General features: G+C 41.9%; 1 protein-coding gene across 3 annotated transcripts in view; it reads left to right on the plus strand.

Annotated features, from left to right (window-relative positions):
• Window positions 1-13,333, plus strand: part of ZNF451 (zinc finger protein 451) — a 41,996-nt gene continuing 28,663 nt past the window's right edge. Inside the window, exons 1-4 of one of the 3 annotated variants that reach the window (XM_035542956.1) lie at window positions 1-115; window positions 533-616; window positions 6,237-6,320; window positions 7,179-7,304. In XM_035542956.1, the coding sequence (XP_035398849.1) occupies window positions 536-616; window positions 6,237-6,320; window positions 7,179-7,304 (291 nt within the window). In that variant the 5' untranslated portion in view covers window positions 1-115; window positions 533-535. Of the gene's footprint in view, window positions 290-532; window positions 617-6,236; window positions 6,321-7,178; window positions 7,305-13,333 lie in introns of all 3 variants that reach the window. The other 2 variants (XM_035542955.2, XM_035542957.1) reach the window with 2 other exon arrangements.

A 13,333-nucleotide genomic window follows, 5' to 3' on the forward strand; every position in this document is an offset into this window, starting at 1 on the left:
GCCCGGCCCCGCGGCCTCCTGCTGCTGCTGCTGCTCCCGCCTCCGCGCCCTGGCCGCCGCCCGCCGCCATGGCCGGCCCCGGCCCTGGTCCCGGCCCCGGCTCCGGCACCACCGCGTGGGTCCCCCGGCTTCGTGCACGGCCAGCAGGGAGGGGATGGAGAAGGGGAGCGGGGCGAAGGCGGGTGGCGACTACAAGTCCCGGCAAGCCGCGCTGCCGCTCCGCCTCTCCCCCTTCCCCGCCGCCCCCGGGGGAAGAGGAAGCGGCGCTGCGGCGGGCAGCGGCCTGAGGGTGGGTGTTGGGGGCAGCGGGGCCGGGCGGCCCCTCGGGGCGGCCCCCGGGGCCATGCCGAGCCCCTCGGGGTGATGCCGAGCCCCCAGGGGTGCTCTGCCCCCGGGGGAGGCTGGCACTGGGGCGCTGCCTGGGTTAGGCCGCGGTTTGGGAATGGGAGGGCTGGAAAGGTGAATTCCCGATAAAACTGAAAGCGCCGCAAGCGTGGATGATGAAGCGTGTTTTGGGTTTGTTTCTCCCTAGGTAATGGAGTCTTACGACTCTGCCACCGTTTCCGAGAGCAAGTCGTCGGTTTCCGAAAGCGAGGATGAGATTGAGTTTGTTGGAGTAAGTAGATCCCGAGCCTGGAAGCGGGTTCTCAGCATGCTCGCAGTGAAACAGGGGGTTTGGGTTCTGCGTTGGGTCAGAAAACTAACGTGTGCCTTTCAAACGTAACCACGATCATCAAAAATTGCTTCATCTGGAAGCTGTTAGCTTTAAGATAACAAGTTTGTCTTAAACAGATAACAAGCTTATCTTAAAGGGACGTTCATTGGGAGGGCGGTAGGTGATGCCAGTTGGTCCTACAGAGAGAACCTAGAGCTGAGCATCCCAGCAGGTGAGTGGGGGATGCGAAGTGGTCGGGGAGGTACACGACAAGGTCATTCGTTGTCAGTTGCATGGCATTTTGCTTAATGAGTAGCCTCATTGAAGGTAACAAAGTAAAGCACTGCTCGCTCTGCAGAACGCCGTCAAAACCATTATACGCTGTCTAAAACTGGAAGGCCTTAGGCAGCCTTCTCAAATTGTGAAGCAGTGTGTCATAGCTACAGTACAGCACCTGACATGTGGCTTATGTGCGAGTAACCTTAAGATACTTATATCTGTTAAATACCCAAGAAAAACAGGATGTTTTTCATGCTGCCAGTGCTCTAGCCTCAATCCATCATCAGTCAAATGGTGCTGGATGGCAGGCGCATGTGCGAGAACAGAAAGATGATTTCTCCTAAAGCAGAAGTCACACAAATAAGAAAGAAGCTGTTAATTGATGCTAGGACTGAAAATGGGTGGCTTCCTATGGATTTGTCTTATTTTTAATGCTAAAAAGTAACTGGCAGTAGATTTCTTCCTGTTTTTCATGATGTTTGATGAGTCTAAATTCAGTGTACACCTTTCTGCACAGGTATTTAGGTGCTGAGGTATAAGGGGCATATACATATTTTTGCTAAACCTGTAAGTACTTGATCATCTCTGAGACTTCTTGATCTCTTAGTTGAATTTTACCAGAATTGACTAATGAGTTCATAGTTCTTTAAATAAACAGGCAAGCGTTCATGTGTAGCATGGTTGTATAAGCTTCACTTTCTTAAAATGCTGGGCAAAGAATGAGGAAGTTAATATAGCTTTGGGCGTGTAATGATTGAAGGGCTGGTGTAGAACCGAGAACACCAACTGAAAGAAAAGAAACCTATAAAAACAGTGGTTCTGCTACCTTTTTTTTCTTGTTTTTGCACGTGCAAAGCACAGACGCTTTGTGGTCCAGTGATGACTGATTTGAGACAGTCTGGCCTGTATGGGAGGAGGACTGCTTAGGCTTGTTTGTGCAGGGTTGGTGTCCTGGGGTGAGGAGGTTGCTGTGGTCAGTGATGAATACAAGGGGAAGGGTGTCTGACACTGGCTGCATCCTCACGTCAGCTGTGCTCCCTCTTCTCAGGTCACTACCACACGTCCCTGTAGTAAACGTGCACCTTTCAGAAGGATTTCTAATTTATTTGCCTAGCTTTTAGATCAGTGTTTCCATATAATAATGTGTATGGTTAGATGTGTAGGGGCTTCGTAAACATTGTGTATGAATGCTACCTGATCTTTTAAGTACTGCATGTCTCAAGGAGACAGTGCACCAAGTGGTACTGCATAAATTGGGTTGGAGAAGCCCACTGAATATCTCAGCATGTTCATATTCCAGTTGAAAACAAGTACTTGTAGGTCACCTGGTCTCTCTTTTTCTTCCTTTTTCTTGAAAGTTGTGATTTTGTGTACATGTGTGGTATATTTCATTTATTTTCATTCCATAAACCTATAGGAAGCTGCCTGGACATGGTCCTGGGCAGCCTGCTCTGGGTGGCCCTGCTTGAGCAGGGGGTTGGACCAGATGACCTCCACAGGTCCCTGCCAACCTCAACCTGTCTGATTCTGTGATTTAGGAAAACTAATACAATTTTTTTTTTTGTGGAGATCTAGAGAAGGGGTGTGGTATAACTGCATAAAACTATCTTGCCTAAAACACTTGGGGGCGACCTACATATTTCCAGTTACTGTTTGAACTTAATTCAAAGTCATTATTAGTCATAATTCAAGTGGTATAGACGCAGAAGAGTGTCCTATGGAGTGAAAGGGTTGGGAATGCATGACATGAAACATACCGAGGGAAGTGAGCAGGAACTGCGAGGAACCAGCAATACTAGAAAAACTGATACATCAAAAACAATTGGAATTCTTTGAATCCCTACAGAGGTTTTAAGGAGCCCATAAATCTCTTGCAGTGATGGAGTCCTCAGGGTTGGTGCTGTCTTTGCACTGTGCTACTATTTAGTTTAACCAGTTGGGGAAAAAAAAGGAAGTAATTTTCATAATGATAATGTTAAATATGGGACTAGATAGCTGCTGAGGTGAGCCAACAGAGCAAAAGCTAAATTCCTGCTGTTCAGACCTCTCCCTCCATAATTAATACTCCTGGAGTATTAATTGGGCATGTTTACTGGTGGTGCCTGCTCTGTCCCTGTAAAAAGGCCATGTTGCACCTGGCACCGCCTCTCCAAGCAGGATAATAAAAGGAAAAAGTCCATGTGAAGCTACTGCGTGCATGAAATTCTCAGAAGGCCTCTGTGAACATTTAAGGAAGGAGTCGTCCTAGAGTCAGTCTCCCTCCACGAGTACGATTTCAGTCCAGGGCCACTGAATTAAGAGGCTTTGACCTTCACTTTCCGTTGTGGTGTCAGCATCCTCTTGGTGGAGAGGAGCAAGGCTGTAGGGATGAGCCTGGGCTGCAGCCACTGGCGCTCTTGGAGAAGTGTTGGAGTCACTTCTGTGAGAGAGGATGGATCTAACCCAGGCTCTGACGTTTGATGACAGCTTTCAGTCAAGGGTTCTCATATGTCAACCTCAGCAGCAGCCAGGTAGATGTGCTCGGGACAGAATTTCCCCGATTTCCCTGATTTTTACGCTTTCTCAAGGTATCTGTTTTAGTCCAGTTGAGTTGTTGATCTGACCCAGGACGGTAGTTCTTTTCAGTATTTGTTTTTTATCCTAGTTGGTGGCTTAACCTTTAGGTCAATGCAACACAAACTAGCCTAAGTGCTACATTTGAGATTTGCATTATTATTCAAGAGTGTATACAGGCAGATAGATTTTTTTTTTTCCTTTTTTTTTCTTATTTTTCCCTTTTCCACAAAAAAAAGGGGGGGGGGAGGAAATAAGGATTTATATCTTTGAGAAGTATTTAAAAAAAAAAAGTCGTATCACATTTGTATTCAAGTTGGAATGCAAACTAACAAATACATAAAAATTGTTTAGTAAAAGGTACAAAATGCAGAAGGAAAAATAATGTTTTGTTCATGCAAACAACACTAAAAAAGTGAAATACTACTGGTAATTAATTGAATTTACTATTCTGATTGTTAGGCTTGAAAGCAGGTTGTTATTCTGCCTTTCAGTTGTCAGTTTCCTAACTTTTGAGTAGTTGGTTGCTGAGCTGAACCAAGGGAATCAAATAAAGAGAAATAAGGAAAATCTTTGCATTTGAGGAAGCCACAGCTGTCAGAATCAGACTTGAACATTTCAAAACACCCTGCTGAACTGATGAGACGGTCAGATGGTCTGATTGCATCTTTGAACTGTAACATGCTAGCACCTGTTGTTTCTTCTGAGGATTTAATTTCTTACAGATTTATAGAGGCTGTCATTTTTTACAAAAAATAATCCATTGTGGATTTTTCAGATTTAGTTTAGAAAATCATATTCTCCTTATTTAATTGTTAGAATTTAAGCACTCTTTAGGGGTAATGTGAGTCCTGCAGCTGAATTCATATAAATTTTGTCCTTTGTCCAAGGTCTCATCCCTGTTCCTTCCCGGTGAGAGACAGTGAGGGCTGTTTGTGCCTGCCCAGCTCAGCAGCTTTACGGCCTTGAAAGGTGGAAGAATGGAAAGAATGAGATGCAGTAAACACAGTGGAGAGAACTGCATGCTGCTGCAGTTTTCTCTGCTACTTCTCATGAGGCAGTAAATCTGCGTAGCCTGCCCTACTTGGTTGATTTTTAAGACGTTCAGGACACTGCCAAATACCTGACAGAGGTAGTGGGTATGGTACTGCGTCTCTTCAAGAAATCACTAAATTGTTGACTGTCTTGAATTCCTTCTTCTGCCTGGAAAGTTTAGCTTTTAACAATAAGGAATATCTCTGGAGTTATTAACAGTTGTGTGGCATCTGCAGCAGCATTGACAGACAAATAGGTAACACTACAGCTTAGTCAAAACCTCTGTCACATGGCGTAGATGGAATTGCATGTACAGATTTAAAAGAAAAAAAAACAAAAGCTTAAACTATCTTTAATTTTGTTTATTGTCTTTGAGGTTAGATAATAGCTTTCAGAATCTAGCAGGATTGGGATTAGGGTGTAATAAATTTGGATGGGAAGCTTTTTGTAGCGTGTGGAGATTTTTAGTTAACTTTGCCTCTCTTCTGTGCATAATTGTCATAAAAATGAGGCCAATGTAAATACCAGGGAAGATGTGTATGTACCTAGGCAGTGACTAGGGTGTGAGTTAGAGTAGCTAGGCATACTTCTGTTTGGTGTATGTAGGCTTACTTTTCCTATTGCAAATCCATTGTACTGATTAGCTAGTTGAGATGTGATGATGTTGTAGCATGATACCTTGTTTGTTGCTGTTGGTTTGTTTGGTTTTGTGTGTGTGTGACATCAGACTGTGGACGTAGTGCTTCTTTTTGCCTTTATAATTGAAAGACTCATCACAGTGGATGTGCAGGGAGCTCGAGACGTTGTATTGTGTGTCTTCTCCAAAAATACAGGACCTGATTGCTTATTAGAATCTCATTAGTTAAAGCATAAAAGTATGATTTGTTTTTTGTTTGCTTTTTCATGTTTGTGACGATGTTCTGTTATCTACCCAGTAGCACCAGACAGAATGTAAACATGGAGGGATTTGAGGGCCTGTAAATCATCAGGTGTTGATAATATCTAGACCAGCAGGTCATTGAGGTCACAGACAATCAGTGTGAAGTTTCTCAAGATGCTTATATCAGGAAACATTCAAGGACAACATCCTTAGAAAGTAGTAGACTTCAGGATATAAATGTGTATGAAACTATTTCTCACTTTCATAATATCTGAAGTTCCTTAGGAGTTTAATTTCCTTTGGAGTCAGAATTTAATTTAATCTGTGTCTTCTTATAAACAAACCAAAAAAAAAAACCAAAAAACAAAAGTGATTCTGTGAAAAAACTACCACCATTTAGTTGTGTTTAGTAAAATCTAAAACTATTCCTTTCTTGGTGATAGTCTGATACCCTAGTACCATTGAAGTAACAGCACAAGTTGAGCATTTCCAACCAGAAATGTAGATTTTAAGTTGATTGAGGAGGTGAAGAGCATAAGGCTATTAAGCAGGCCAAGATTGTTCATTTTATTTTTGGTAGTTGATGTTTATAGGTTAAGTTGATACTTGAAGTATTTGTGAATATTGCATATATGTGCGTGTTTTACCAATTTTGTGCACAAGTCTGTTAAGTTGTCCTTCAGGAATTTTGTTAATATACTCTCTTGGAACCTTGGTGAAATTCCCCTTAAAATATTCTTAGTGCTATCAATGTTCTCTAATGCGAGCAATATTTTACCTTCAAGGAAAACAATTTAATGCTTTTGTATGTGTGTGTTTTTAACACTTTTTCAGGAAGGACCCTTAAGACCTGTACTTGAATGCATTGATCTGGTCAGTAGTGAAGATGAAGAACCTAACAGCAGTTCTTACGATCATGTGAGTATGTTGTAACATATCTTGGGACTTCTCAGTTAAAAGAAAAAATAATTTAAAAAATTAGTCTCTTGTATTTTTCCCATCATCTACTCTTCATGAAAAACTTGTTAGAGGTAATTTAACAAGTAATTAATGAATGAGCTACTATTTAAGTCTTCTGGTTTTTTTACCTAATGTTGAATAATTAGGAGAAGTATGCTAACACTTCATTTTTTCCAGAGACATTTTCTGCCTTCTTGTAATGAATTTGGAGCCTTTATTTGTCTTTCGGTGTTTTTGACAAGCATAGTGAAGAAAAGGGAAGGAAAATGTCACTTTAAAAGTGACTTCAGAAGTTAGTTTGCAGTCTGGAGCCTGCAAATGTATCTGCCTGCTCTGAGACCTTTTCCTTCTACAAGGACTTTTTAAGAGGAGTGGTTAGGCTGTAGGATCTTACTCTGTCAGCCTGGTCCTAACTCATCTTCATTCTTTGTAAAGAATGTTTGGATTTGAGTCAGAAGCAAGCTGGTCAAGTCAATTCATGTATCCCCCAAGTTTCTTGTGTCCACTCTGTGGGACCTTCGAGAGGGACAGTGACTGAGAGCGAGCTACTGCTGTTGTTTTTGTCAGCAGTGGCCGCCTCTTGACTTCTGATAACCGGTGTTGCAGTAGAGGATGTGTGCAATAAACCTGGGTCATAAGGAAAGGCAGATCTTCTGTACGTGCACTGGCTCACTCCCTTGTGATGATTGTGGAACTTAAGATCAAACTGTCTGTACTGAATTATGTCCTGATTGCTTGGGCATTGCTTTTTACTGTATTAAGATCTGTTACTAACATAATAATTACCAAATAAAAGTTTTAACTTTTTAATTGTAGAGAAACGCTAGGCGTAAAGATCACATTGACTATCAGAAAGAAAGAGTTGCATCAACACTGGATCGTCTGGCACGCCACGTTGAAGTAGAGAAACAGCAAAAGGAAGAGAAAAACAAAGCCTTTAAGGTATTGGATGTGTTCTTGTTTCAGTAGAAGTGCATAGTACAGTAGTCACAACTGTGTTTTCATTACTAAGTAAATAAACAATTGGTGAGCCTGACCTGGAACTGACACCTAGATTTTTGTTTCTGGGGCGTTGTTTGAAATACAATATGGACTTTCTCTCTTCAGTGGCCTTTAGGTGATGATTTTGGTAGTGTTATTGCATTCTTAAGAGGAAAAAACACTATCTTCATGCAAATGGCAAAAACTAGTTCACTTGTTTGTGTGTATAGCAGAGGGACCATTGTATCAGTTATTCTGCTTAAATAATCAAAGAATACCAGTTATCACAAAACACCATGTGGCAAATCTAGTGAAATACTTGCTTTTGTCTGAGATTTTTAGTATGCTGTTTGCCACATTAATTGTCTGTATCAGGTATTATTTTGTAATGAGACAACACTTTGTAAATTAAAGGCACAACTGCAGAGCCAAATCTTATTAATTGTATAGTGCAGTCATATGGAAGGCATGGACTTTTCGTGTTTGTAGTACCAGCTAGGAAGTGCAGTCAGTAGGCTCAGTGGCAGGGCTGCTCTCAGGCAGACGTGGACAACTGGAAGGAATGGACTGACAAGAACCTCATGAAATTCAACAAGGATAAGCGCAGAAGTCCTGCACTTGGGACAGAGTAACTCCCTCCACTGATACAGGCTGAGGACTGACTGCCTGAGGAGCAGCTTGTGGACAAGTACCCAAGTGTCCTTGTGGGTGGTAGGCTCAAAATGCAGACAGCATGCCCTGGTAGCAAAGGGTTACAACGGGATCATGAGCAATATGATCAGGAGCACAGTACGTGGATGGAGGAGAAGGGATTGATTATTGCCCTTGGCACTCATTTGACCACATGTGGGTGGAATGCTATAACTAGATTTGGGCCCCGTGGTACAAGAAAAACATTGATAAATAGGGCAAGTCTATCAGATGGTCAGAGGCTGGAGCACTTCCCTGTGAGGAGAGGCTGAGGGAGCTGGACTTGGTCAGCAAGGAGAAGAGGCAGCTTCGGGGGGACCTAACAGCAACACCCGGTGCCTACAGGCAGATTATCAAGGACACAAAGCCAGGCTTTTTATTTACGTGTGTGGCAGAGGAACATAAGACAGCGGTCATAAATTGAAAAAGGAAAAGTTCTGTCTGGGTATCTGGTAGAGAGGAAGAGAACTGAATGTGAGGATAATGAAGTACTGGAATAGGTTTCCCAGAGGGGTTGTGCAGACAGTGCTTGGTGTTAAAGACCCAAGTGGATAAAGCCCTGAGCAACCTGGCCTGCCCCATAGCTGACCCGCAATTTCAGCACAAGGTTGGACTAATTCCTCCTGATATCCCTTCCCAACCTGAAGGAGTTGATAACTTAATGAAATATTATGGAATAATTTCATGAACCAAAAGTTTTTCAAATTGCTTTCCATAAAGGTGCTGCCTCTCTAGCCCAGTTTTCTGAACACTGTTAATGGCTTTTAAAGCCCCCCAATTATACTACAGTTACAAGGGCTATTATAGTCCACTACAGACTCTGCAACTGTAATGCAACAGAGTAAAAGTCTGTTGGATGTAGTCTAAGGTAGCTTTGATGAGCAGAGGCCTACATTCCTCTCCTGCCTCCTCCACGTAGAATGTGGCAATTTGTTAATGTCTCCACATACAGTTTTTGAGCTATAAAGTGGAGTCAGTGATAGCTGTGTAGCTTTGAAATAGTCTGAGAGTGAAGGATAGGAAACCCTTTCATGATGATGAATATTTTCCTGCTGGGTGGCAACACGTAATGCAATCTGCAGAGTTACAATTACTTTTCACAGTGAAACTTGCCCTTTTTTGTTTTTATTTTTTGGCTTGGCAGTGGAGCAAGCTGACTGGTTTCAGGGACCATTTTCTGTTCCATTTTTATTTATTTTTAATTCTTTCTTTTTTTTTCTAGTCAAACTTTCTGGCTGCTCTGGTGACATGAGGAATTACCAGGATTCTGAGTCTCTGTTAATCTGCTGTTTCTAGCACAGAACATCTTGTATGACCCTCCTCTGCATCATGGTCAAAGCTGCAGAAAGGGCTGTGCATAAATCTTCAGGCACCTTTGAGCTGAGCCTTGAGTCTGAGCTAAGGGCGTTCCCACCGCCCCAGAGCTTTGTTAGCAGCACCGTGCCTCTTACCTCTGGCAGGGAGACTGAGCTAAGGTTGTGGGGTTTTTCCACAGGAAGAAGAACCCCTTGTAGCCATCTGCCAATGATTTTGCCAGACATGTGCTGATTTTGGTTCTCCAACAGACATTTGTATCTTCAGGCGTTGGAAAACACAGCCATTTGAATTACTGAGCTCTAGTAGAGGATTCTTTTCCTTCTCTGTCCCTTCTCTTGAAAGCATGTCTGTTGCTAAATCTGGCCATTGAAGCAGAACATCTTACTGTCAAGATGCACATAAGGAAGAAATCTTCGGAATCATCAGAAATGTCAGAACATTTTTTTTCATTTTGCATATATTTTTATATATGAAGAAACAAAATATAGGAAACAAGAATAAATCTAAAATTTATTTATCAAAACAAAATACTTTTATTTACCGGAAGCACTGCTTCCTTAAAACATTGGTTTCAGGATATTTTAAAAATTGCTTTTTATTAGTCATGAAATATACTACAAAATGGGAAACGCTGTTGCAGTCCCAGCCTGGCATTCATTTAATGCTGTGTCAGGCTGCACTGTAATGGGAATTACCTCTTTGCGAGCTTGTGAGCCAGGTTTAACTGTGGAGCTAAAGTTATCTAGCTTTAGGAGATGAGGGGAATTGTGTGTATAACCACGTATCTGTCTTCTTCAAAGAGCGAACTGTATGGCCCTCACAGATACACGAGTGTGTGGTTTGTGGGAGATAAGGCATCCTTTTCATGCTCACAGCTGATATGGTATTTGATCACTGATCAAATGACCAAATTTGATCATTTGATTTGATCACTGTGCAAATACCTGCATGCTGCAGGGGAAAGAAGGGAGTCCGTTTGGGTTCCTGGAGCCATGGAGTAGGTTCTTCCCTACATATACCAGAACATGTTCTGTGAAAAGGTTTCCATCCCAGTCTTGGTAACTTTGATTCTGTCTGTAAGAGAGGTATTCTGTGCTTACCACAGAAAAACCACAGTCCAAACCAGAAATAACAAAAGCTATCTCTTGAGGTAGGTTGCCTTTAGCCACCTTGCACATACATGTTTTTTGGTTCTTGTTTGCTTTGGGTTTTGTTTGCTCTAGAACTCTTCCTAAGAACCTCAAAGCAAGCTAGCAGTTTTTCTAAAGATGAAGAATAATTTTGCTCTGAGAGGAACACGTGCATTAGGTGCTAATGGTATGCTGTAAAGCAATGTAGTTTGTTCAAGCTATTAATGTAATATCTGTCATGGCTTTTTAAATTGACTAACAGAGATTTATATATTTGTTTTTGTGAAAGTGAATTTAACTGAAGTTAGTAGTAAGAGAAGTTGACCTTAACACTGATAATCAATTGCTAGAGGGGTGTAGTTGCTGAAGAGATTGAAAAACCATTTTTGAGGGATGTGCTGGGTGTGCAAAATTTATTCTTGATCTGACCAGGAACATAGCTGAACTCACCTTGAAAGTGCACACCGTGGTCATTGAATAGGGAGAGATGCTGTTAACAGAAGATTGTGTTGAATAAGAATTTTAATCATTAGGATAGATTTTCCAGTGTAAGATAAATTATTCCAAACTGTTATTTTAAAATGTTGTGTCTGGTCTAGGTGAGGTTTGCAATAGGTCCTGGCTTTACTAAGTAACTTGAGAAAATGTACTGCTAGAGTGAGTATATAGTGACTGAATTAAGCTGACACTACTTTGAAGCATTCTTTCTGCGTAGGAGATACCTAAACAGTAAATATTTGAAGGTGCTGCAGAGCATTGGATATTTTCAGAGTTTCTTATGATATGCTTGGGGGATCTTTACTGTCATTTTGAAGAATTCTTGCGATGTGGGATTGGAAGTGATGATAGAAAAATCTTACGTGATCTGCAAATCCTTGTCTTTGTGCCATGCCGTGCCTTTTTGAAAGAGCTGAAGGGTAGCAGAACTTGGGGAGTTGTGAGCAGCCAACTTGTGCAAATGAACAAGACGAAAAGGCAGCACGCTGTTAAGTGGAGAAACGTAGTCATTGCCTTGAGATGCTTTTGTATGAGACTGCTCAGGCTGCATCCCTCTAATTTTTTCAAATATAAGATGGCTCTTTGTAAAGAAACTGTCATGTCTTGTAATATTTGGCACAAACATTGTTTCTTCTTGAAAAAAGAATCAAAACTGGTGTCACATCAGAGGAGGCCTGCTCTTAAAATATATGTGAAGAAACAGGACTGTCTACTCTGTCATGTGGCTGTTGCCTAAAATCAGTGAAGAGAAAAGGAAGTTGTGCTCTTGCTTGCTAAAAGGTAGTAGGGTTTATCTCTTGTTTTTCAGAGTGAAAGATTGCACGTAACACCCTCTTCATTACCTGTGGCATTTAATTCTTGTCTTTAAAAATCTATACTTCTTGTGATTTATTGGGAAAGTGGTCCTTCACAATAACATCTGTTGAGGAGTACTGGGTGGACTACTCCTTATCCTCTTGTGCCCTCCAAACAACATTTTCATCCATCTCTCCTTTCCTGAATGACCACATTCTCTACAAGAATTTCCCCCGCTCTCCTTTTACTTCCCGAGCAGCCAGGTGTTCAGCGCCTTACCTGTAGCCAGCAAGTAAAGCCCTTAGAATACAAAAGTTGATGTGTTCGTGTTGTGGGCATATGGCAGAGGCAACTTATTTTTTTTCAGCACGTAAAGCCCTCTTTTCCTACATTTTGAAATGTGTCTCTTAGTCTCTGTGTAACATAAGAAGTAGATTTTTCAGTCAATTGCTGTACCATCAGGTAACATTGTCTTCATTTATACTGATGTTGAAGAAGGTGTGAAGGTTAGAATTTGAGATATAAACACCATCTTTGCAAAGGAAAAAGTGATCGCTATTTGGTTACCATTACTAGTAATCAAATTCTGGAAGATGTTGTACTGATACAAATTGCCCAAAAAGCAGAAAGTGCTCTCCTCAGTCCGATGATTTGCTGTTAATCCGGTATGGTACCAGCCAGGAGATAACTAGAGCAGAGGATGAATAATGTGATGTGCACATTGCTATGGGAAAGGACTTAATATGCTGCAGCCTGCAAGCCAGGCTGAACACTGGAAGTATTAGCTGTCATTTGCAAATGCACAGTAAGTTTTCACCTCAGATACAGGAGGCTGCTGGCAGTACAGCCCTGTGCAACACCCAAATATTTGTAAGTGCAGTGCTTGAAATTTGAGATGTTTACAAATGTTGCTGTTGTGTACTTTCAGGTGTTCTTTCTGATGTCTTCTCAGGAACAACAGTGTAATAAGCCCTATAATTCTGTGATTGTTAAGGCAGTGGTTGGACTGTAGCTTAACAGCCCTGGCCACTAACAGATAGCATACTGTGTTTTTGCTATAGCAGTAAGTATTTTTTCAAGTGAGACACATTTTTTCCTGCCATTTCCTGCCAACCTCACGCTGTAGCGAGGTAGGGGTTGGTCTGTTCTGCCATGTGCCTGGTGACAGGACGAGTGGGAATGGGCTAAAGTTGCGCCAGGGGAGGTTTAGGTTGGATATTAGGAAGAACTTCTTTACTGAAAGGGTTGTTAGGCGTTGGAATGGGCTACCCAGGGAAGTGGTTGAGTCGCCATCCCTGGAGGTCTTTAAGAGACGTTTAGATGTAGTCCTTAGTGATATGGTTTAGTGGAGGACTTGTTAGTGTTAGGTCAGAGGTTGGACTGGGTGATCTTGGAGGTCTCTTCCAACCTAGACGATTCTGTGATATAATGGTATGCCATCAGATAACTGGTATCTGGAAAACACACACATGCCTCTGTAGAAACAAGACCAGTGGGTAGAATGGGATGTAGCTGAGTCAGGCTGGCATATTTTGTTCGGTATCTGGAATTACCTTAGGA

Source organism: Cygnus atratus, chromosome 3 (genome assembly GCF_013377495.2).
Source record: "Cygnus atratus isolate AKBS03 ecotype Queensland, Australia chromosome 3, CAtr_DNAZoo_HiC_assembly, whole genome shotgun sequence".
Lineage (NCBI taxonomy): Eukaryota > Metazoa > Chordata > Aves > Anseriformes > Anatidae > Cygnus > Cygnus atratus.